This window comes from Fringilla coelebs (genome assembly GCF_963513975.1).
Source record: "Fringilla coelebs genome assembly, chromosome: 16".
NCBI classification, from domain to species: domain Eukaryota; kingdom Metazoa; phylum Chordata; class Aves; order Passeriformes; family Fringillidae; genus Fringilla; species Fringilla coelebs.
The window spans coordinates 5,454,163-5,475,726 of record NC_140042.1 but is presented as its reverse complement, the minus strand read 5'-3'; the positions used below and the strand labels follow the sequence as shown (position 1 = coordinate 5,475,726).

At 46.4% G+C, this 21,564-nt stretch overlaps 2 protein-coding genes and 1 long non-coding RNA gene across 4 annotated transcripts; 1 reads left to right on the top strand and 2 right to left on the bottom strand.

Annotated features, from left to right (window-relative positions):
• Positions 1-4,916: 4,916 nt before the first annotated feature.
• On the bottom strand, positions 4,917-8,135 carry COX19 (cytochrome c oxidase assembly factor COX19). The gene is made up of 3 exons (XM_084216494.1): positions 7,683-8,135; positions 7,464-7,575; positions 4,917-5,794 (listed from the first exon to the last, which is right to left on the bottom strand). The coding sequence occupies exons 1-3, from the start codon at positions 7,762-7,764 to the stop codon at positions 5,707-5,709; spliced, it is 282 nt and encodes a 93-aa protein (XP_084072620.1). The 5' UTR covers positions 7,765-8,135; the 3' UTR covers positions 4,917-5,706.
• Positions 8,136-9,321: 1,186 nt separating this feature from the next.
• On the bottom strand, positions 9,322-21,269 carry LOC311160201. Of its 2 annotated transcripts, XR_014616559.1 has the most exons (5): positions 21,169-21,269; positions 19,974-20,141; positions 17,707-17,846; positions 14,446-14,694; positions 9,322-11,258 (listed from the first exon to the last, which is right to left on the bottom strand). It is a non-coding gene; the product is annotated as an uncharacterized lncRNA (long non-coding RNA). The 2 variants fall into 2 exon arrangements; XR_014616560.1 differs by lacking the exon at positions 17,707-17,846.
• LOC311160199 (cytochrome P450 2K1-like) lies at positions 14,686-21,458 on the top strand (the record flags this gene model as incomplete). The annotated part of the gene is made up of 9 exons (XM_084216749.1): positions 14,686-15,186; positions 17,341-17,503; positions 17,658-17,807; positions 18,092-18,252; positions 18,702-18,875; positions 19,404-19,545; positions 20,094-20,281; positions 20,754-20,895; positions 21,271-21,458. Exons 1-9 carry the CDS (start codon positions 14,989-14,991, stop codon positions 21,456-21,458), a joined length of 1,506 nt encoding a protein of 501 aa, XP_084072875.1. The 5' UTR covers positions 14,686-14,988.
• Between the last annotated feature and the right edge of the window lie 106 nt (positions 21,459-21,564).

Here is a 21,564-nt window from a genome sequence, read left to right as displayed (position 1 = left end):
GCACACCTCCACCTCTGGATCAGACAGAAATTGGAGAGCACAGAGAAGATTGGTGCTGCCTTAGCAACCACTCTGAGCATGCACATGGACACGGGAGATGTGCCAAACAACAGGCACAGCCCAGAGCCTGTGCTCTGTATGGGCTGGGTGAGGACAAGGCTAAAGACAACCTGCTTAATCCAGGGGTTGAAGTCAGCACAACTTAAAGAGCAAGAGCCAAAGGAGGCAACCTCAGCCCCCAGCAAGGAACCAGCCTCATTACACCCCTGGGATTTCCTGCTTGGTCCTTGCTCATGGGACCATGAAGATTTGTTTATCAGTGGGGGTTTGTTCCTGCCTGGTTCAGCATACTGAGTTACCAGCAATTTTCTCAGCATTGATCTGATCTGCAGCTTCTCTGCAATCCTGAGTGGCAGAGGGAATATTTTTTCCCCATCTGGGTCTGCCTGCCCAAAACCTGACTTCCTCAGTGGGGTGAAATGCCTTTCCATCCAGCCAGCCCTGCCACCTGGGGCTGTCAGTGCAGCCCAGAGGAGAAGAGCCCTGGCTAGACTGGCAGCAGATGGCTGCAGCACACAGCATCACACCAAACCCTCACGGCCATCCTGGCGTCCCAGATTCAGCAGTGCCATCATTCTCCTGCCTTGCCCACTAAGGAGAGATGCTTCCAAACCCAGCTGAAAAGCAGAGCACGGTTTAATAACAGAGAAATGTAAATTGAGAGGCACGATGGGGCCTGGCTCCCTCGCAGAGCGCTCCCTCCCAGGCTGCTGCCTTCCCACGGCTGCCCTTGCTCAGCAGCTCTGCAAGCAGGATCAGAACGGGGTGTGTGAGCAGGTTCTTGCTGAGCAGGGCTTGCTAGCAGCAACAAAACTAGAAATCCTCCAGAAATCAGAGCTGTCATCTCCCCTGAGGTTACTGAAATAGGCAAAGGACTCAGCTGCCCAAAGGGGCTGTGGAAGCACCCCCACCACCTGCTTTTTAAACCCATCAAGGTGAAGTGAAAAGCCTGGGTCATTCTGTCTCCTTGCTTTCTTCACCCCCCTGCTCTTTCTTTGCCAGGACTGCTCCTCTCTGAGTTTACCACAATTCACAAGGGCCTGGACAGAAAAGCATCCACAATACAAGGTGGTTTACGGTGGTGCTCATTGCAGGACACATGGCCAGATGTGTCCCTCCCAGAGCAGTGGGAACAACATCCCAACATCCCTCCCACAGCAGTGGGAACCTGCCTCACCCTGTGTGGGAAGGGCTGCTTGTGCAGGCATCCCGCTGCAGGTGGGACACCAAGGGCTGCATTGAGCCCACCAGATCTGATCAGCTGAACTGTTTTACCTCGCAAGAACCGCGGCCTTTGCTGGGCTCCACGGTGAGTGCCAGCCTGTCATTCAGCCAAGCCCAGCAGGAGTCAGCAAGCATAAGATTGATGCACCTGCTAATGCAAATCCCAGAATCTCCTGGATAATGAGAGAGAGCACAAGCATCAGAACCTCTAGGGAGAGCCATAAAAACCTGTCCCTGTATCATCATCAGTTCCAGGAAACAAAAAATGGATCAAGGTCTATCAAGTCCCCTGCACACACTCATTGGGCTTCTAGGTGACTTTCTATGAAGCTCCTATTTTGAGCAGTGATCAATTATGCATTTCAAGCCATATGGCACCTTCATTCCAGAAGGAAGGCATTTTCTCTTGAAATCTGTAAGCTAGAAAATCTGCTGCATCCTGACAAAAATGCAACATTGCCAGTTACTCACAGAAGCAGATTATTAAGAAAAAGAAAATGAAAACAGGATAAGTTTAATCAGAGGTCCAGTTTTCATTGAAATACCCTTGAAAAGGAAATATACCCTTCCAGTGCACTTCCAGTCTTTTTAAAAAATCATCTGAGTCAGAGCTTTGATTTTTGTGGGAAACTTGATATAATACACAACTTTCCCAATTTAGCAGAAGAATCTCTTCCAGCATGGATCTCCTCCAGGCACAAAAGCACTGAAGTCCTCTGGATAGATATGCTACCAGACATGACAGCAGTCCTGCACACTAGCAGAAGTATCATTCCCATCCCAGGAATTATGGATGAGAAACATAGAAGAATACTGCTCTCCAGTGGAGCCAGAACATCCAAGGCACTTCTCAGAGCAGCAACAAGTGATGCTCCAGACATTTTTTTATATGGCACCGGGCTGTTCCTTCTCCCATAGCCTCCTACAACCCAGGTTTCATTCCAGAGGATCAGTAAAATGGTGTTGCCTCTCAGTTCTCTGCTGGGAGTGAGACAACAACGAGGGGAAATTTAAGAGGTGTTTTAACTCATTGCCCCTCACCTGGTTCAGCCAGAACGAATGGCAGCAATAAGTAAAAGCTGTTTGATTGCTGCTCCAAGGCAAATAATCACCAGCAACAATGTGTTCTCCCAAGGAAACCAAGCTGGTGAGCCCTGACCACAAGTGTAACACCCAGCCACAAGGAGCGCCTTGGGCTTGGAGCCAGCAGCACAGACTGGGAGAATGCTTTGGGGAAGGACCAAGCGTGAAGGTCAGCAGCCACACCCAGAGCTCTGCCTGCTCACAGCCCCAAACATTCCCCCCTCAGGTGCTGACAGCTGTGACCCTCCTGCTATGCCAGGTATGTCCTTGCAGGTGGCAGATGCACCAACAACCCCTCCTCAGCACTGTGCTCCTACAAAGGACTTTGGACCGTGGCCCATTTCCAGAGCAAGCACAGGAGGCTCTCTTTGTGTAGGCTTTTCTGTAAAAGCACACCCAGAGCTCTGGGAATGTTTATTAAACCCTTTCTTCCTGGTTCTGCAGGTCACTGTAGTTGTTTGGAGAGATACACCTAGAGCTCAAGGTTTCCCAGGAAGACGTAAGGATGGTTAACTTGCAGCAATGTTCTCTCTGCAAATAACTGCTGGGATCAAGGTTAAGCTCTTTGTGCTTGAGTGGATTTTAATCTGAGCAAAGAATGTGTGGGCAAAGCTCTGCTGATGCAGAGCCCTCCAGGGACTCCCTGGGACGGATCCCAAGCAGCTGGGTGCCTCATTAGGGTGTGAATGAGGCTTTGCTGCAGAAAAGCCACTGAAAAGACAATTGCACCTCCCCGGCTTATTGATTTCTGTTGCGATGGTAACGGCTCACGTGGATCTCCAACACAGTCACCACTTCCTCCTCCGGGCTATCCCTTGCACACCTGTGCAACTACACCCAGGCTGGCAGGCTGTACGTCAATCCCAGCTGATTCCCAATGCTTTGCCTGTCTCCAGGTCACAGGATCTGTCAGCAGGTGGAGCTTCACGGCAGCGCTGGCACGGGCAGCGCCTGGTAGGCTCCTCACAGGAAGATTGATGCACTCCCACAGCACAGCAGCTCATCAGCTCCAAACAGCTCCACCTAGAAATCAGTGCCCCTGACAAACTGCCTCCCCTGGAGCGCACACACCTCAGCCCAGCGTTTCCAGAATACAGATTGCACAGAATACAGATTTTTCCCAATGTGGTGACAGGCTCCTGGAGAGGTTCCTCCTCGGCCTGGGCACAGGAAAGTTGGCTATGAACCTACTGCTTTCATTTGGCTGACACCCCACAGTCAGTTTAAAGCAGTACAAACCTGGATACCACCAGCAATACTAAAATAAAGAGGTTCCAAGTGGAAAGATTTAATCAATGATTTGTATGTTGGCAGGAATCAATTGAAGAACATTTTGGGAACTCTCCCAGATGACCCCAGTGCTGCAGGGACTTGACCCCTTCAGCAGGTTGGGAAAACTGTTTGACCCCAGGTCTGGCACTAATGGCTTTTTTCCCACCACTTCTCAGCTGCATCAGATCTCAATGTCTGATGTCCCCCAGCAGCTCAGAGCTTCCCTTAAAGCTCCACTGAACATACTCTTTTCTGCAGCCAAAGCTTGCTGCCAGGACAATTCCCATTCCCTGAATTTTCAGCTATCTGCTCCCAGCTCTCCTTGTCCTGGCACGAGGGGACAGCAGCTGACTCACTGCTGGGAAGCAGGGTGAGACATGCCCATGGATCTGGACAGGATGAGATGAGATCTTAGGGCTGGTGAAAGAGCAAACCTCTCACCCCCACAGTCTTGTGAGGGTGGCAATCACTCAGCACATCAAAAACTTTGTAACAGCCCAGAGGACAGGGCTGGCATCAATGTCTCAGGGAAACACAGATGGAACTGGTGAAGGAACTGCTTGGCCAAAACAGCAGTGCTGAGTAACAGCCAAAAAATGAAACTACCACTGATTAACAGCCCAGATTACTCCCCCAACACTGGTGGCTTCTTTCAGACCTACCAGGAATTCACTCCACCTTATAATATTCAAGGAGCACAGAAGCATGAAATTTGATTTCTTTCTTCTGAAGATGCTGAGATTATTTTAATTCTAACTTGGTATTACTAAAAGAAAGCTCTTATTCAGTGGTTTAATATAATGTCTTTTAGTATCTGTTGCAGCAATACAATCTCTGCTTTCTTTCCTATAAATGTACTAATCTCACCAAAAGATATAATTTGAACAGTAGAATGAAGTGGAATAAAAATATGCAGCAGCAGGCAAATGTCCTTTTCAAACAGGAACCTGCTCTGAGCTATGTGCACTCTGTTCCATCAGATTAGACAGAGCAGCAATTCAAATCTCAGCCCCAATGATCAGTATAAAGAGCAGAAAATGTTCTTTCCCCCTTCCCTGGACTTTGGTATGAGCAGATGCACGGTGGAGAGAGGCAGAAGCAAAAGCAGCCAGCAGGGGAGGTGAGATCTATCAGAGAGGGGACACCAGATAAAGAGGGAAGCACTGGGGAACTGCCTTGGCAGAGAGAGCCAGATACACAGAGAGATGATTCACTGGGTTAAAAACAAAAACAAAAGCAGCAGGGATAACAGGGCAGAACACAGAGTGGGAAACACATCCAGAGATTTACAAATTTATTGCCTGCTTGAAACACGTTTGGCCAGCAGGCCAAATTATTTCTGCTTGAACTCAACATTAATTAAGAAAGACTTCAACTGCATTAGAACATGCAAGAGAAATACCACTGTTCCCAGTTAAATGATGAAAAAATTAGGTGAACACTGCTGGCATGGTAAATAAAAGCAGAATCACTCCCTGACTGGTGCCTGGAACTAGAAACACTCTCCCAACAATCATGGTAGATGAAATGACTGAAAAAAACACTGCCTCAAGTACTCAAACACACCCCCAGGACCCCAAGGTGTTCCATAGCAGGGGGAGAGCACCCCAGGGATGGGGACTGATGCCATTATTTAATAAAAATCAATTTTAAAGTACAACAGCTTTATTTCCATCTGGCAAGTAACTGCTGTGAGCATATCAGTCCTACCCACAGAAGATTAATCAGTAGTTCAAGACCTACACAATAAAGGATTGTTTGGTTTGGGTTTTTGTCCCCTTAAAATAAGACTTCACTGTTCTTGCAGAGACAGGGAGAACACTTCGGGCTGTAACTGTTTTGCCTCTAGAGAAATTAAAATAAAGAAGTTAAGAAATACTTGAGCAAAGCAGACAAAGGCAGTACTTTTGCTCATTGAAAGAAAAATCTTATTTTAGGACAATTAAACTTTGGAAAAAAAGGTTCTTTCAGGAAACACTTCCTATTGCAATATGAACAAAATGTACAATATGTACTACATTCAGAGTCATGCTTTCCCTTCATGAGGAGCAAAGTTGTCTGTCTTCATCACGACTTCTCAGGTTTTTCTTCTGATTTCTCCTTTATCAGGTCTTTAAATCCCAATTTTTCCAGTGGTTCATTAGCCATGAGTTGCCTAAGTAAAAAAGAAGGAAACAACAAAAAACACTTTAGAGAACACAGCCTATAACCAAGAGAACAGCAGCATTTTCTATTTCATTACTATTATTTACCCTAAACAGAGCCAAGACATCTATACAGAGTGACTGCTGTTTGACAAGACCTCAGAAAATTCACTTTAAGGAAAGCAACACTCAGCAATTATTTCCCCCCCTTTACAGTGGTTTCCCAATTAAATGTGTTGTTTCCCTATTTTAGGTACTAAGAGTTTCTAAGAAAAAGACCTGACTCCTGGTTATTTTTAATTAACACATTGCATAAGAGCTTCCTAAAATACTACCAATTCCATTTACACTTTCAAATGAATCTGGTTTAGAACAGCCTTTGTGGTGCCACTAGACTTTGCTGTAGTGATTTTCACACTAGTTTTTGATTTGAAATGTATTTTCCCTAGCTACAGGGAAATCTGTGCATTATTCAAAGTTCCCTGGCTCACCCTTGTACAGGAAGAATTGCAAAGCAATGCATGAATGGAAACATCCCTGGAAAACCAATCACCAACACTTTCTTCACTTGATCTGACAGACAGAAACTTTTAACTTGAAACATATTTCTAAGGGGCTAACAGGCCCAATTATTTCCACTTGAACTCAGCATTAATTAAGACTCAATTGCATTAATGTATGCAAGAAAAATACCAGTGGCTCTGATAATTCATTGTTAAGTTACACACAGCCCTTGTAGGCATTTTGAACACAGTCACCTCTCACTGAGCAGGCCGTGCAGAAGGTGAGCAAAGTATGGGCTGCAAGTTAAAAGTTTAACTTGTAACCACAGATGAAAACAAAACAAAAAAAAAGTTTCACACTGGCCACTGCGCAGGGTGGAAGCTGCCCCCAACCTGAGTTGGGGTGTTGGCTCAGGAAGGAAGTAAATACCACCTCTGCTGTCATCAGTGATTTGTTGACAGATAAAGAAGCAGTCAGCCACTTTACAAAACAGAGCTGCCACTGACTTTCTTTTACTAGCACATGGGCATGGCTGTGAAGACTTTGAAGGATTACGTTGTATGAACTTATCTGATCATTCTGTTCCTATTCATAAACAGCTACAAAACCGAAAGGATTTAGCTAACCAAATTACAACAGATCTTGGCTAGACAGTTTGTTTGATGGTTGGAGCTTTGCACCTTGGAATAGGCTTGATTATTCTCATAGTAATAATTGTAGTTTTGTAGTAATAATTGTAATTTGTAGTTTTTGTAATAATTGTAGTTGGAGAAGGTGATGTGACGTTCTCCAGATGAGCACACAGGAGTTCCTGTGGTGTTTAAGTGCAGGCTCATTGTCCAGGAGGCACTGATGAGTGCCCTGAGTTGTGCCCACAAACTCTGCTCACCTGAAGGGGGTTCTGCCTTGGGCTGGTAGAAAGACAAAGATGTGAGCTGGGAGCAATGTTTTACCTCAGTCCTGTGTGGGATCCTCACCTGCCTGTGGCTGCAGGCTTGAGTGTGCAAAAAATGGTGAGTAAGACAGTGTCTAATATCTTAGTTGCTTGTTATCCCTCCACACGGCCTGGAAACCACAAGGCAGGTAACCTGCAGATGCCACAGGAGCATCTGTGCCCTTCACGGACCCCTCCCGGCCCCACCGAGCGCTCCCCGCTGTCCCCGCCGGGCCACTCGCCTGTCCATGCGGCACTCCAGGTAGGCCATGGCGCTCTGCCGGCACGCCGCGCTCTCGTAGCCGCTCTGGCGGAGACACTCCATGAAGCGCTCCTTGAAGGCGCTGCACTCCCCTGCAACACACAGCGAGGGCCGCGCTACCGCCGCGCCCGGGGCCGCCGCGGGGCCCGCGGGCCGCGGGGGCGCGGGGCAGGCCCGGCGCTAGGCCTCGCTACCGCACCGAAGTGATCCAGCGGGAACGCGCCCTTGTCCGGCGGCCGCGGCGTGAAGCTCTTGCTGCTGAAGTTCATGGCGGTGGACATGTTGCTGCCGGGCGTGGGGGCGGGCGGGCCCGGTCCCTGCGGTCACCCTGCGGTCACCCTGCGGTCACTCCCGGTCGCTCCCGGTCCCTCCGCTCGTTCCCGCCGCCGGGGGGAGCCGCGCGCCGAGCGCATCGAGCGGGGCCACGTGACCGCCACCGCCCAGAGAGGGCGGGGCCGCGCCGCCATGGAAACGGCGTGCGCGTTGCTGTGGCAACCGGATCGCTGCGCGCGTCGCCATGGAGACGGCGCCGGCCGCCATGTTGGGCCGGGCCCGGAGCGGGAGGGCCGCTCCCGTCCCTGCGGCCCGGGCTCCAACAGCCTCTGCGGCATGAACCGATTGCCACGGAGCCCCGTGCCACTGTCCTCATTCCCCTCTGAATGCTCCCAGAGCAACCCCCCTCTGACTGTAGCCCGGTTCTGCGTTGTGCTGTGCAGGGCTTTGGGGTCCCTGTGGGTCCCTCCCGGCTCAGGATGCTCTGGGATTCCGTGAGTCTGTCATTCGTTCCTGTGAATGGCTGCTGCGATGGTCGGGGGCTGCCTGCCTGTGGAGTAGCCCGGAAAAACCGTCTGTCCTCGGCATCTGTGAGTTGGGAAATGGAGGAGGAAAGAGCCAAACTTGGAGCCTGCTGTCTGCAATAAAGGACCCAGCCTTGTCCAATCTTTCCCTTTTCTGCGCAGGGCTGAGGCCAGGCTCCTCCTTCCCTTCTGCCTGAAGAATAAATTCCTCACCTGTCCCTGCTGAGCTCTGTGTCCTGAGCTAGAAGCCCATTTTCTGGGCCCAGCTGTGGCTGGTGTGTGATCGCAGAGCCCTGGGGACGGCTCTGGCAGGAAGGCAGGATGAACTTGCACAGAAACCCAGCAGGGTTCGGGATGGACTGTCCCCATTCTGCTCAACCATCAGCCGCCCGTGCTGGCCACCATGTGGTTCCTCATCTCTCATCAGTCCTGTGGTTTAGGTTGTGCACAAAGCCCAGGGACAGCACAGAGTTATTTTTACCTCCTACAAGCACATGGGCTCCCATCCTGTGGCATAAATGGTGGGGGACAGCAGTGAAACCAAGGGGGTGCTGGCAGAAAGCTGGAGAAATGGTGAACTTCCAGATCCTCAAGATGCACAACAAAGAAAAACACCCCTTTTGCCTGCAGGTTTACAGCACAAACTCTGCAGATTCACAATCTTCTTCTGAAAGGAGGATGAGAAATAGGTTTAATTTAACTCACCAAGTGTTAACCGTGGATTACACTGACATTTTTTCTCCTTTGCCCATAGCTGCAATTGGTTTAAGACAGTATTTTATCTTTCTTAAGTTGATTTTCTTTTAATTAAATGACTGAGCTAAGCAGGAAGAATTCAAAGCTAGGGAAAAAAAAAGAAATGAAATAGCTTCAATTTTTAAGGACAGCCATTATGGAAATATTAACTGCAGCTCCATTTAAAGTGTCTTTTGTTTATGCTTTGATTGCTTTCTTATTACAGTATTGAAATTGTAAATGGAAAATTACACCATGTTCTATTACATAAGCAACTGGTTTGCACAGCTTGAAATATAAGGTTTTATTATTAGGTTTTCAGGGCTATGAACAATAGATGGGTTTTATTATACAGTAAATAGCATTTTTCCACTTGACTTCGTTATAACACTTAATGGTAAAAGGGAGATACTCCTCTTTCATAAATAAATGCAGCAAACTGTCTCCCAGATTTCAGACAACTGAGCAGCAGGGAAGTAACTTTGGTTTATCTGAACACGTTTAACTGACGTGTCAAGGCACTTGATTTTAGCAAACTGCCCAAATTACATTCCTTCCTTTCTGTCACAGTGGCCAGCTTGCTGATTTCCCATGTGATGAAGGAGGAAGTCAAAGGAAAAAGATGTGCAGAGATCCCACAGTGGAATTATTCCCAGGCAGACAGCACCAGCCCTCTCCAGCTCTGTTTCACACCTCTAGAAGGATCTGGGTGATGGGATGGGGGGCACACTCAGTGAGGTTGTGGATGACACCCAGCTGGGTATCAGTGGGGATATCAGGAAAATTCACTTCCCCAAGCATTGCCCCAGGCTGCCCAGGGCAGGGGTGGAGCCCCCATCCCTGGAGGTATTTAAAAGCCATGTAGATGTGGCACTTGGGGACATGATTTCAGTGGCAGCACTGGGGGAACAGTTGGGCTCAATGATCTTAAAGGTCTTTTCCAACCTAAATCATTCTATGATTCTCTGCAAAGGTTACATGAACCTGGTATATTTTATTATATCCATTTTTTTTCCCTATTAACTCAGGGTTTTTCTTTGGAGTCTTAAATGCTGTAGTTACTCAAATTCAGGCCATGTATAGTAGCAGGTGTTTGGTTATGATTACTTAATGTTTTTATTGTAAATGCCAGTTGCACCTTCTAGAATTTCCTTTAAAGGTACAGGTTCTCATACAATCTAATACAGCAGTTGCTTCAGCAACTCAGGATAAATTTTTCCCAAGGAGATCGAATAAAACCCCCATTAGAAAATCATTGTGAAGGAAAAAAACCTCATTTGTGGATTAAACCAACCAGTTCCAAAAGGACTCAACAAAAACAGAGCCACAAAGAGCAGTGCCACAAACAGAATTAAATGCTTTTCACATATTATCTTTCAAAGGAGCAAGAGACTGACTGCATCAGGGAAATCTGAAATAGCTGCTTCAGCAAAAGGGTGCCTGTTGTACAAGAGAGTTTAGATAATTCATGGTGTTTCACAGTATCTCTAGCAGGGAGTCCTGAGCCCTTGCCAAAAATTTAAATCCTCAAATTAGATTTCCCAAACTAGGGAAAAATCTTGGTTCTTCCCCTTTCAGGTTACACAGCTTGATCGACTGAAAAAGAAATAAAAATCCTTTGCTTGAATCAATCCTGTTCATCATTAATTATGGACTGAAGTAACATTTAAAACTGTTCTGTTTCCAGTTGTCAGGTAGTGCTGAAAACTTACTCCAGTAGTGGTGTTTATCCATCAGCTGGACAAACATTTCCTCAGAAGGAGTTATTACACATTGTGGAAGCACCAAATTGAGTAATACTTCAGAGAAGAACCTTTCTTCATTTTATGGGCAGGGAAAAGTCCACGACTTCCATTATTTTCTCTCTCTCTCACCACGCTGCCTCTTCTAAGAGCCTGCAGACTCAAATTATCAGGTACTTAATTGGAAAATAATTTATTGACAAGCCATGAAAGGCTCGGAGTAAAGCACCAGGGGATTTCGTCGCTTGACTTGGGATAGCTGTAGGAAATTAATGAGCTGAACAAGACCAAGCACATTCAGATGCTGGAATTTGTGCCCTTGAGACTGCTGTTCCCAGCCCAGGCAGAGAACACACCTCAGAGAAACATCCTCCCAGGATCACTCACTGCTGCGCCTCACCTCCGCCAGCCGAGCACGCCGCCAGCTCTTACATAAGGCCTCTTGCTCCATCACTGCCACAGGCTGTTGTAAACCATTTTTCTCCCTTTTGATTCAGGTTCCTAGACAAGCAAAAATGCAGAATATTGCCAGAACAGTCTGGGGAATGGGGATTTCTGTTGTGGATGATTAATGAAATATTATTGTTTTGCACTTACAGGGAAATGGTAGTTTCATGCCAATAAGGTCAGGGCCTTAATATGTTCTGTGCTCCATAAAGATGTACAGAGTGATAGCTCATTTTCTGTTATTACTGAGCCAAAGCCTCATCAGTTTAAAGAGGAATGTTGTAGAAATAGCAACGCTGCACTGAGAGGTGAAACAAACTTTCATCTTAAATTGCTCCTTGCAATTCTGGTTCATCTAAATCCACATCTCCACCTGCACTAAGAGAGGGGCCCAAAAGGAAGATGCTGGGACCCCCCTTAGTAGATACCAACTAATCACCCTTCATAATATGCCTGAAATTTCTTGGATTAACAAAATTTCTGCAATACGTTGTTGAGAGAGACAGAACAAAAAATCCTTGGAGCTGTGTTGAGACATTTGATTTGTGAGCTGTATTTTGAAAATCATCTCTTCATAACCCAACCTACTCAATACTCACCTCCCAGGTCAGGCTGCCTTGACTTGTTGGTGTAAATGTAGATCTGGAAGATCATGGTTCTAGTACAAATCTAGGGATTTTACTGCAAATATTTTTGTAGATATGCATATTAAAAAGTACATTACCTGCACCAAAGCCAAGGATCTCCCATGTGTTTTCTCACTGAGTGAGGCTCATGAAGGAATGGCATCTATTCAGTCCAAGAAGGAGGCTTTTAAAAGCAGCAAAGTTCCCAAGAATGGTAAATGCTTAACACAAGTGGGAAATACTCTCACCTTAGGCTCTGCACAGGGACAATTCACTAATCTCATGCACAGATTTTTTTTTCTCCTCCCAAAGACCAGACTCATCACATAAAATCTTTCAACTCAGAACATGGAAAAAAAAATCCAAACAACCTAGGAATTTCTTTTTTTTTTTTTTAAAGGCTAATTAATAAAGATTTAAAAAAATATTTTTCCAGGAGTCTTTCTTCCCAGAGTAGATTTGCAGCCCACACTGATTTGACAGATGAAAGAAAAGAAATTAAGGAATCATTTGTATAAAAATGAGCAAAGTTGAGATACTGATCACAACCCTGTAGTGATCCTGTAGAAATATAGATTTGCAGGGTGGGAAGAAGTGGGTGTAATCCAATAAAACAATGCAATAATGATGAAAAATTGAAAGAGGTCAGAGTCGGAAAGCTTTTGATTTCTTTTTGCACTGGCATTTGTCAAGGCAAGCAAAATCCATTAGTGAGGAGCAGCCTGAGTTTTAACACATCTGGCTCTTTAAAAATGTTAATGTTTAATAGGGTGTGCTCAGGCTTTATATGTCCCTGATAACAATGCATGGGCTGATAGGCATCTCCAGGGGCTGTAAAGCAGTGGCAGAGCCTTGCAAGGCACACAAGCACTTGGTGCTCACTCTCCTGGTTTATGATGTTATCAGCAGTCATTGACTGAATTATGGCCTTATAAAAACCCTTTCCCTGCATTATCCTGCAGTTACTGTAGCTCTGTTAACCTGTGTGCCATGAGGAGGTGATGTGACCTTCTCCAGATGAGCACACAGGAGTTCCTGTGGTGTTTGAATGCAGGCTCATTGTCCAGGAGGAACTGATGAGTCCCCTGAGCTGTGCTCACAAACTCTGCTCACCTGAAGGGGGTTCTGCCTTGGGCTGGTAGAAAGCCGAGATGTGAGCTGGGAGCAATGTTTTACCTCAGTCCTGTGTGGGATCCTCACCTGTGAGGCTGTGTTCAGGACTGCACCCTGGAAGCTGAGGGATGTGAGGAAGGAGTGGGGCTGAGGGCATCACACTGGCTCTATTTTAAAACTGCAAAGATTCCCTCCCTCTGGAGAGCTCATCCCTCATTTCTCACAGGGCTTCAGTCCAGCAGGCTGCAAGTCCATGGGCTCACTGCTTGAGAAAGGGTCTCACCTATATTGTCACCACAGACTGAAGCCTAGGGAAGGTGATTTTTCTTGCTCTGGCAGCAGCCAGCTCTACTTCAACAGCAACAGATTTCCTCCTTTGGTACCCAACTGGTCCCATGCAAGGTTTTTTCCTCCCTCTTACTGCTTATTATAAATTCTCAGGAGTCCCAGTAGTCCCACCATTTGCTCAGAGAAGAATCTGGCAGAACAGGATATTCTTGGAAATGTCTGGGAGAGGAGGGTGCAGGCCAAGACCTCTCAGCCGTGCAGCAAATCTTGAGATGGACGTGACCATCCATTGCCCTCCTTTCTGTGCCCACCCTGCCTGCACAGGAAAATTCCTCCTTGTGAAAAACTCCACTCCTGATAACAAGCCTTGGAGAGCAGGCAGCTTTTTCATGTCAATCTAGTTAGAGTTTATTGATTCCCCTTGCCTTTGGCTAATGTACTTTTATTATTATTAATAAATAATCATCATTTTCCCATCAGTGTAGCCTGCACCTGGGAGCCTCGGAGAATTCTTGCAAAAGAATTATTAAACTAAAGATTTCTAAAGGGCTGAACAGCAGCACAGCCCAGTAATCTGCCAGAATCTGCAACTGGGGAGTAAAATATCCCCACTGGAGAATATGGGATAGAGCATCAAAGCAGCCCCTTCCCCCAGAGCCACCATTTCAACAAGTGGCTCCCTGTTCTTGGTCCCTTCTGCTTTGTTGCCATCCCCCGAGGATGCAGAGGGTGGGGGTGGCTCTTGGAGCTGTCACCTGGGCACGTGGGCTCTTGCTTGGGCTTGGGACATGACTCAGTACCTGCAGGGCCAGAACTGCTGCCATGTGCTCCTCCTGCCTGGCACCTCCATCCTCTGCCTGGCCAGCTGCAGTCTGATCCTGGCTCCTCCCAGCTTACAAGGATTCAGGATCTCTTTCCCAATCTAGGCAGGATTGCCTGCAGGGAACAGTTTCTCCCAGAGGATGGCATGCAGCTGTTCATAAACAGAGAGTCATCACCAATTGCTGAGGCGGGCTCGGCCATCCAGGCACACAGTTCTCTGGGCACTAAACTGCCAAATAGTGACTGACATGGTGTCAGGGGCATTTTGGGATTGCTGGTAGGGGATTTTTGGGACAAAGAAAATAACAATGCTAGCAATAAAAAACACTGATTTGCTCAAGGAGGTGGTTTTACTAGGGCGACAGAAAAGCAAAAAGAATCAAAGCTGTCACCTGTACATAGATCTGCTCCTGTCAGCAGTCCTGAATTAGCACATCTTCATCCCACCATTCCAGCTTGTCCATGGTCAGTCTTGTTCTCCCCATGGGCTGGCTTGCCAGGTGCACCCTGGGCCATGCATTGTTGTGGGCTTTCCCTCCTGTGTCCTGCTTCCTCCATTGCATCACCAGGGCTCCTGCTGAGTCCTGTGGCCTGGCACAGTGACAGCAGTCCAGCATGGCTCCTGTCCTTGAGTTCTGACCCTGAAATCACATAGAGAACATGTCCATAACACAGATATTCACTGGAAAACAAACACCTTGTCCCAGTGTTGTAGGTGAAATAAGAGCTCCAGATTATGATAATCCGTGGTTCAGAATAAAAGAGGGTGTTTTATCTGGCAGGAAAATGGAGTACATCTGGTCTGAGTGGACGTAAACAAGTCAGCAGAGCCCTTTTCTCTGTGTAAAGCCACTTCCTCAGAAGGTGTGTTCAGGCAATGACAGAAGGGCTATAAAGGGACCCCAAGATGCTCAGATCCTCAGCTGCCTTTGGACATGGCTGTGCTGAGTTTCCTGCAGTACCTGGGCTCCAGCTCGCTGCTCTGTTTGGCAGCAGGGCTGTTTGCTCTCCTTTACTTTCTCTCCAGCTCCAAGAAGTCAGTTTGCAATTTGCCCCCTGGGCCACGACCTCTTCCTGTGATCGGGAACCTGAACGTGGTGGACCTGAAAAAGCCGTTCCACTCACTGACAGAGGTAGGAGCTGAGCGAGCAGGCAGGGGCAAACCTGCAATTCCTGCAATGAGAAATGCAGCTGGGGAAATAGAGACGTGGTTGTGCTTGCTTTGTGGGGAGGGCAGCAGTGAGATATGTGGCACACAGGCAGAACAACTTTACCTTCAGAGGTGCACACACACACACGCACATGTTTGTATTTATATATATGAATATAAACCACAAACTCCTTTCTTTATGCACACTCAAGTGCAGACCACCCACCCCTTGCAGTCTACTCCAACCTGTTGGTGTTTCAAGCCCTTCAAAGGCTGCAGGTAAACAGGCTGCTGCCATCAAGAGATGTCTCACTGCCACCAAACCTCTAGGAAGGGATGGGTGGATGGAAGGGATGAAGCAAGAAAAGGTATCATCCCCACAGCAGAGGGAAAGGGGGTGTCCTATGAACACTTTTTTCCAAAACTGACTATATCTCTGCCATGCAAAGCCCAACTCTGCCTCCCCAGCCCTCCCCATGCACACACTGCTCAGGATGCATGAATTTTATATGTCTAGCTAAACAAATTGCTTTTTCTTACACAGCTCCATGGATACTTCTATTTCTAAAAGAGAGAGAGAGAGGGAAAAAAATAACTTAAATATTAAAAAGCCAGGGGCAATGTTTGTTTGAGAAAGTGGCTGCTGTGTTCCCACAGGGACCTGGGGACAATTCAGTGGGAATTCAGATTTTATCTGGTTGCTGTCGAGACAGTTGAGGTGCTGTGGGGGACTTGTCTCATGCCCTGTGTGCTGCTTACTGGACACTGTGGTGGGGGAAAGCTGGTCCCCAGAGAACTCCTTCAGCCACTTGAACACCTGCAGTGGGAGGGCAGTGCAGACACTGCAATCCTCCTGTCAGCTGTGGAAGAAAGGGAATCCTGTGTTGCCAAAGCACAGAATTCCTACAGCAGGCACACAGTGCTCATCTGCCCTGATTTATGGGGCAGAGGATTGTGCAGAGATCAGTTCTGATGGGCTTCTGTCTCTGACCTCCTGGGTATGTTTGAGGATGTCAGTATGAAACTATTTATGAACTATTTTTGGCAGTACTGGGGGATTTTATGATACAAATGTCACATGACAGCACAAGACTAATTTCCCATAATCTACCAAGAAGCTTTATTTGGGCTTTCAGGCCTGCCACATCCAATACTTGTGCTGCTGAGTAAAACCAGAGGGGCTGCCAAGAAGCACTAATGCAAGGAGATGGCCAGAGGAAGGCTCAGAGGCAGCTGTGGTTCCCTGCCCCTGGCTCTGCCACACGCTCTGTGAGCTGCCAGGGATGGAAGAACCAGTGCTAATGTTATCTCCCAAGCCGTCAAACCACGGCTTGATGAAAACAAATTCAATTTGTCTGGTGTAATAACAGGAGCTGCTTCTAATCTGAAATTCAATTTGTGGAATCTATCTAATGCATAGAAAATGGTAACCCAGGCACATCAGAAACAAGAAGACATTTGGAGAGGATGGCTTGCAGTGTGTTCAAACGAAGCCTAAAATACCAAGTGAATGATTAGCTTGTCAAAGCCACCTTTCAGGGGAACAGATGATTCATTTTTAATTTGTTATAAATGCCTAACACTCCTGTGACATTATCTACCAGAATATGCTTCCTAGTCAGATTCAAGTTTCTGGTGGCCAGCAAATAATTCCATAATGACTGCAACACTACCCACCTTGCCATAATTAGAGACAAGTGCTGTCCTGAAAGAAAGAGTTATTGCCTGGCTTTGTTTTTGCAGTGTTTGTGGCTTCAGCCTCAAAGGTGTGTGCACGCCTGCTTGCCTCAGGTCACCAGCACTACAATAAACAGGCCTGCCTGCTACAGCATTCTTTAGCCAGCCTCACAAGGTGGTATTGCTGGCCTGCTACTGCAGAACACCACAGGAATGCAGTGGCACTTTATTGACTCCCCTGATAGGAGCAGTGATAGCAGACACCTTGTTGAGCAAACAGGGTGCAAGCAGAGATGCTGGCAATCGATAGCTGCTGCTCACTACTTGAATTACAGCAGCACCTGGAGACATCAGGCAGGGCTGGGAGGCTCCTTTTGGTCTAGAAGCCACCTAAAGTGGCCAGAACTAGTGTTTGAGTCCAGATCTGGCTTTGAATGAACATAATTATTCACCTTGACAGCTTTCCAAGATATATGGCAACGTTTTCACGGTGCATTTTGGACCCAGGAAGGTCGTCGTGCTGGCTGGATATGAAACCATCAAGGATGCCCTTTTAAATCATGCTGAAGAGTTTGGAGAGAGAGCAGAAATACCCATCTTCAGGAAAATGACACAAGGAAATGGTAACCGACCTTCTGCTTGGATAAGTTTTGTCTCTGTTCATTACATCCTCACAGCACAGAGTACTGTCCTCTTACAGATCACTTCTTGTGATCTTAGAAGGCACCAGTGTGTAAGAAAATTTATGAACCACAGGATGTTACACCTTTATTTTAGGCATAGCATTCAGCCATGGAGAGCTATGGAAAACTATGAGAAGATTTACCTTGTCCACACTGAGAGACTTTGGAATGGGAAAGAGAACCCTTGAGATCCGAATCCTGGAGGAAGTAAATTCCCTTATCAAATATTTTGAATCCTATCATGGTGAGTGTCAAGTCTTTCATCCAGAGACAGAGAACAGGTCTAGCAGAACAATAAAGGTTAATGAAAGTTTAACTCTGAGCAAATGGTATCTCATGGTTAAAGTTCAGCATAAAGTGCAGTAGGTTATTGAACCAAGGCCTTAAAACACTGAAACAAAATTCCCTGCTATGAATTCTGGGTGGGGAATGAGTTTTCTTTGGGAGCCCAGGACTACATTTCCATAGGAAACCAGACTGAAATGAGCATAGTCATTTTGTCATTTCTTTTCATTGCTTGAAATACAGGGAAACCATTTGATACAAAAATGATACTCAACAATGCTGTATCCAATGTCATCTGCTCTATATTGTTTGGAGAGAGGTTTGAATATGATGATCCAGTATTTCTAACTTTGCTCAAGCTGATAAATCAAAATACTAAGCTGTTGGGCTCCCCTATGGTGCAGGTAAGAGCTTAATTTTATGGTTTTTGGGGAATATCCAGTTTCAGCATTTGTTCTTCTGGCCTCCCACATATTTCTTTTTGAGAACAAGAGCATTATCAGCCAGTCAGCCTGTACAGATCACATCTGTGGTTCTGTATCTGCAATGCACAGATTTACAGGCTCCTGCACTTACTCTGTCAAACTTATTAGTAAAAGGAAAAAAAAATCCAAAGTCTTCACAAAAGGAACAATTTTACCCTCTTTGAAGAGCAGAAGCACAATCCCAAACCTAGCTCCTTGAATTACAGAAGGAATGTTCTATTTCTGCAGGAATCCAGAGCTCCTTAGACTGTAGAAGGGGAGGAATTACAGCCTCAAATGTCAGGGCATAGGACAAGGGACCTGCAGTGTGATTTGAGACACCAGTATGTGCTCAAAAATGTCAATTAACAGTAAAACCTGTCTTGCAGTTATATAACTTCTACCCATCCCTTGGATTTCTGTCTGGAGCTTCCAAGACTGTGCTACAAAATATCCTTGAACTGAATGCTTTTCTCCAGAAGCTCTTCCAGGAACACAAGGAGGAGCTTAATGAAAATGACTTAACAGGCTTTGTTGATGCCTTTCTGGTGAAGCAAAAACAGGTATTTAAAGCTGAGTGCCTTTCTGTTCCCTTCCCTTAGCTCTGACTTAGCTAGCCCTTAGGATTGGCCATCTGTCAGGGACTGGCAGTGAGTGGAAACAGAAGTGCAGCGAGCAGCATATATCAAAGCTCACACACTGAGCTGTGCTGGATTCACTCATGGCCCCACTGGAACTGCTGGTTAAAGGGATTTAGTTGTCAAGACATCCCACGGAGGGGAAATAAGTTCCCACTCAGCACACATAAGGAGGGGATCATCCCAAACCTTCCTGCAAGAATGGTACTGTGATAAACTGTGTTGCAGTAAATAAATTCCAATTCATTGGAATTTTTCTAATATCTAGACTTGGGGATTACACATATGCTTGGGACCAGACAAATTCCACACAGCATAGGCCCTAATGCTAAAAGACTAAATATTCAGTTTTCCAGCACATATAAAGTCACAGAAGGCTAAAATGCAGATAAAAATGGTGGCAACACAGTCACATACAGGTATCACTTGCTGTATTACCCCCATGTTTTGAAGGAGTCAAAGAAACCACACACTGCATTCAGCAATGGAAACCTGATGTTTTCAACCCTGGACCTCTTTGCTGCTGGGACTGAGACTACATCCACAACTGTGCGCTGGGGGCTGCTGCTGATGATGAAATACCCAGAAATTCAGAGTAAGGAGGACACATCTCTTGTACAATTCATTGTTGCATGCTTAAGGCTTTGGTTGTGGAAGGGAGTGGAACTCATTCCGTGTTGCCTAGACTAATTATTCTCAGTGCTCTGAGAGAGATAGCAAGCGTTGACTTTACAAAGGAATTTTATTCATCTGGATTGCAATAAACCAGCCCAGCCAAGTGGGAGAGGCTGAGGGGCAGCCTACAGACACAGTAAAGCTCCCTCCTGGTAATTCACCTGCAGGCTATGGGCTTACGTCACTGAAGGTCCCCTCAGGAGCTGATTCTGATCTGGTTTCTGTTGGAGCTATGGGGTAACAAAGGTGTGTAAGGAGAGTCAGGTATGAGACGGACTGTAGTGACTCCATTCAAGCTGCCTTAGCCCAAAAACAAACCTGAAAGAACCCCACCATGCCCTGACTTACCCACTCCTGCCCTTCCCAGATATTTACAGTTTCCCCTTTTCTTCCTCTCTGCCAAACTGGTAGCCATTTCAGTTGAAAGATGAGATCGTTATCAGCTTCTTTATCTTTCCTCCCTCCAAGGAAAGATTCAGGAAGAAATGAACCATGTCATTGAACCAGGAGAGCTGCCTAAGTTGGAGGACAGGAAAAAAATGCCTTACACAGAAGCAGTAATACACGAAATACAAAGGTTTGCCAATATTGTCCCCATGGGCGTATCCCGATCGACTCCCAGCGATGTGAATTTCCGAGGCTATGTGATTCCTAAGGTGAGCTCTGAGGCTGGCAGCTTGTGCTGCACAGATTCCTCACACCTTTCTTTAAAGCAGATGAAGAAACAAATAACTAAAGACATGGTGATGCATGGTTTAATCTGTGCTGTGACCCTTTGTCTTAGATCCGGGATAATTACTGTAAACATACAATGGGTTGTGGTCTGGTACAGTTGTTTGAATCATGATTAACCAGAGATTTAATTAAATCACACTGGTTTGAATCTTTTATGTCAAATGTGGGACCTCTACCTTTGTTGAAAGATCTGACTCTGTAAGAAAGGAATGTTCTGTGGTCCAAAAAATAAAACAGCAGTTACTGAAAACAGACAGAGCCATGATGGGACAGAGAAACATTCACCAGTTCTGTCTGTCGTGTCTTATTTGCCTCTTCACATTGGGAAAAATAAAGTCTGGCTCAAGTAAGGGAGTGCTCTCCTTTTCCATGAGTTTCTTTGATCCCTTTCAGGGTACGGAGATTATTCCACTGCTGACCTCTGCTCTGAATGACGAGTCACACTGGAAAACCCCGGATCAGTTCAACCCTTCCCATTTCCTTGATGCCAATGGGAACTTCATTAGGAGAGAAGCATTTATTCCATTCTCCATAGGTAAGAGGGGTGTGGGTGCAAGGCTAACGGCAGTTCCCCCTGATCTCAGGAAAGTATGGAAGCCAGGGACACAGAGCAGAGGGTAAAGGATTTCTGGTCATTTCTCCTATCCACCATTGCTGTAGGTAACCACCTCTTCTTTGGGAGAGATGGGAGACATCGATTTACTCACAGTCACTGAACAATTTCATGTATCTACAGACTTCTGTGTAGTTTGAGACCAAATCAGTAGCACCTCTAATATAAAGAAAGAAGGAAGGGAAAATTTCCTACCTGAGCAGCTCTTCCAGACTGTACCTCCTGTTTAGAAGGTCTCAGACATCAACACTAACAGTTACAGTGCTGACCATTAACTTCTGCCCTGGCTGTTTTCAGGGCGAAGGGCTTGCCTTGGTGAAGGACTGGCCAGAATGGAGCTGTTCCTCTTCTTTTCGGGCTTGCTCCGCAAATTTGTTTTCCAGCCTCCTCCAGGAGTGGAGAAGTCAGACCTGGATCTCACTGCTGATGTTGGCTTCACCTTGACTCCCATGCCTCACCTGGTTTGTGCTGTGCCCTGTGAATGATCAAACAACACAGCATTAGAGTAGTGAACACTTCAAGCTTTAAAGCAAATCTAGCTACAGTGGGGAAAAGCTGTCCCTGAGCTTTAGGGGAAGGAAGACACCAGGC

Excerpts from the sequence above, each read along its gene's own strand:
- COX19 (XM_084216494.1), bottom strand. The coding sequence starts at position 7,764 with ATGTCCACCGCCATGAACTTCAGCAGCAAGAGCTTCACGCCGCGGCCG. Across the intron at positions 7,576-7,682 it reads GTTCCCGCTGGATCACTTCG|GGGAGTGCAGCGCCTTCAAG; the intron begins GTGCGGTAGCGA and ends TGTGTGTTGCAG. Across the intron at positions 5,795-7,463 it reads CTGGAGTGCCGCATGGACAG|GCAACTCATGGCTAATGAAC; the intron begins GCGAGTGGCCCG and ends TTTTTTACTTAG.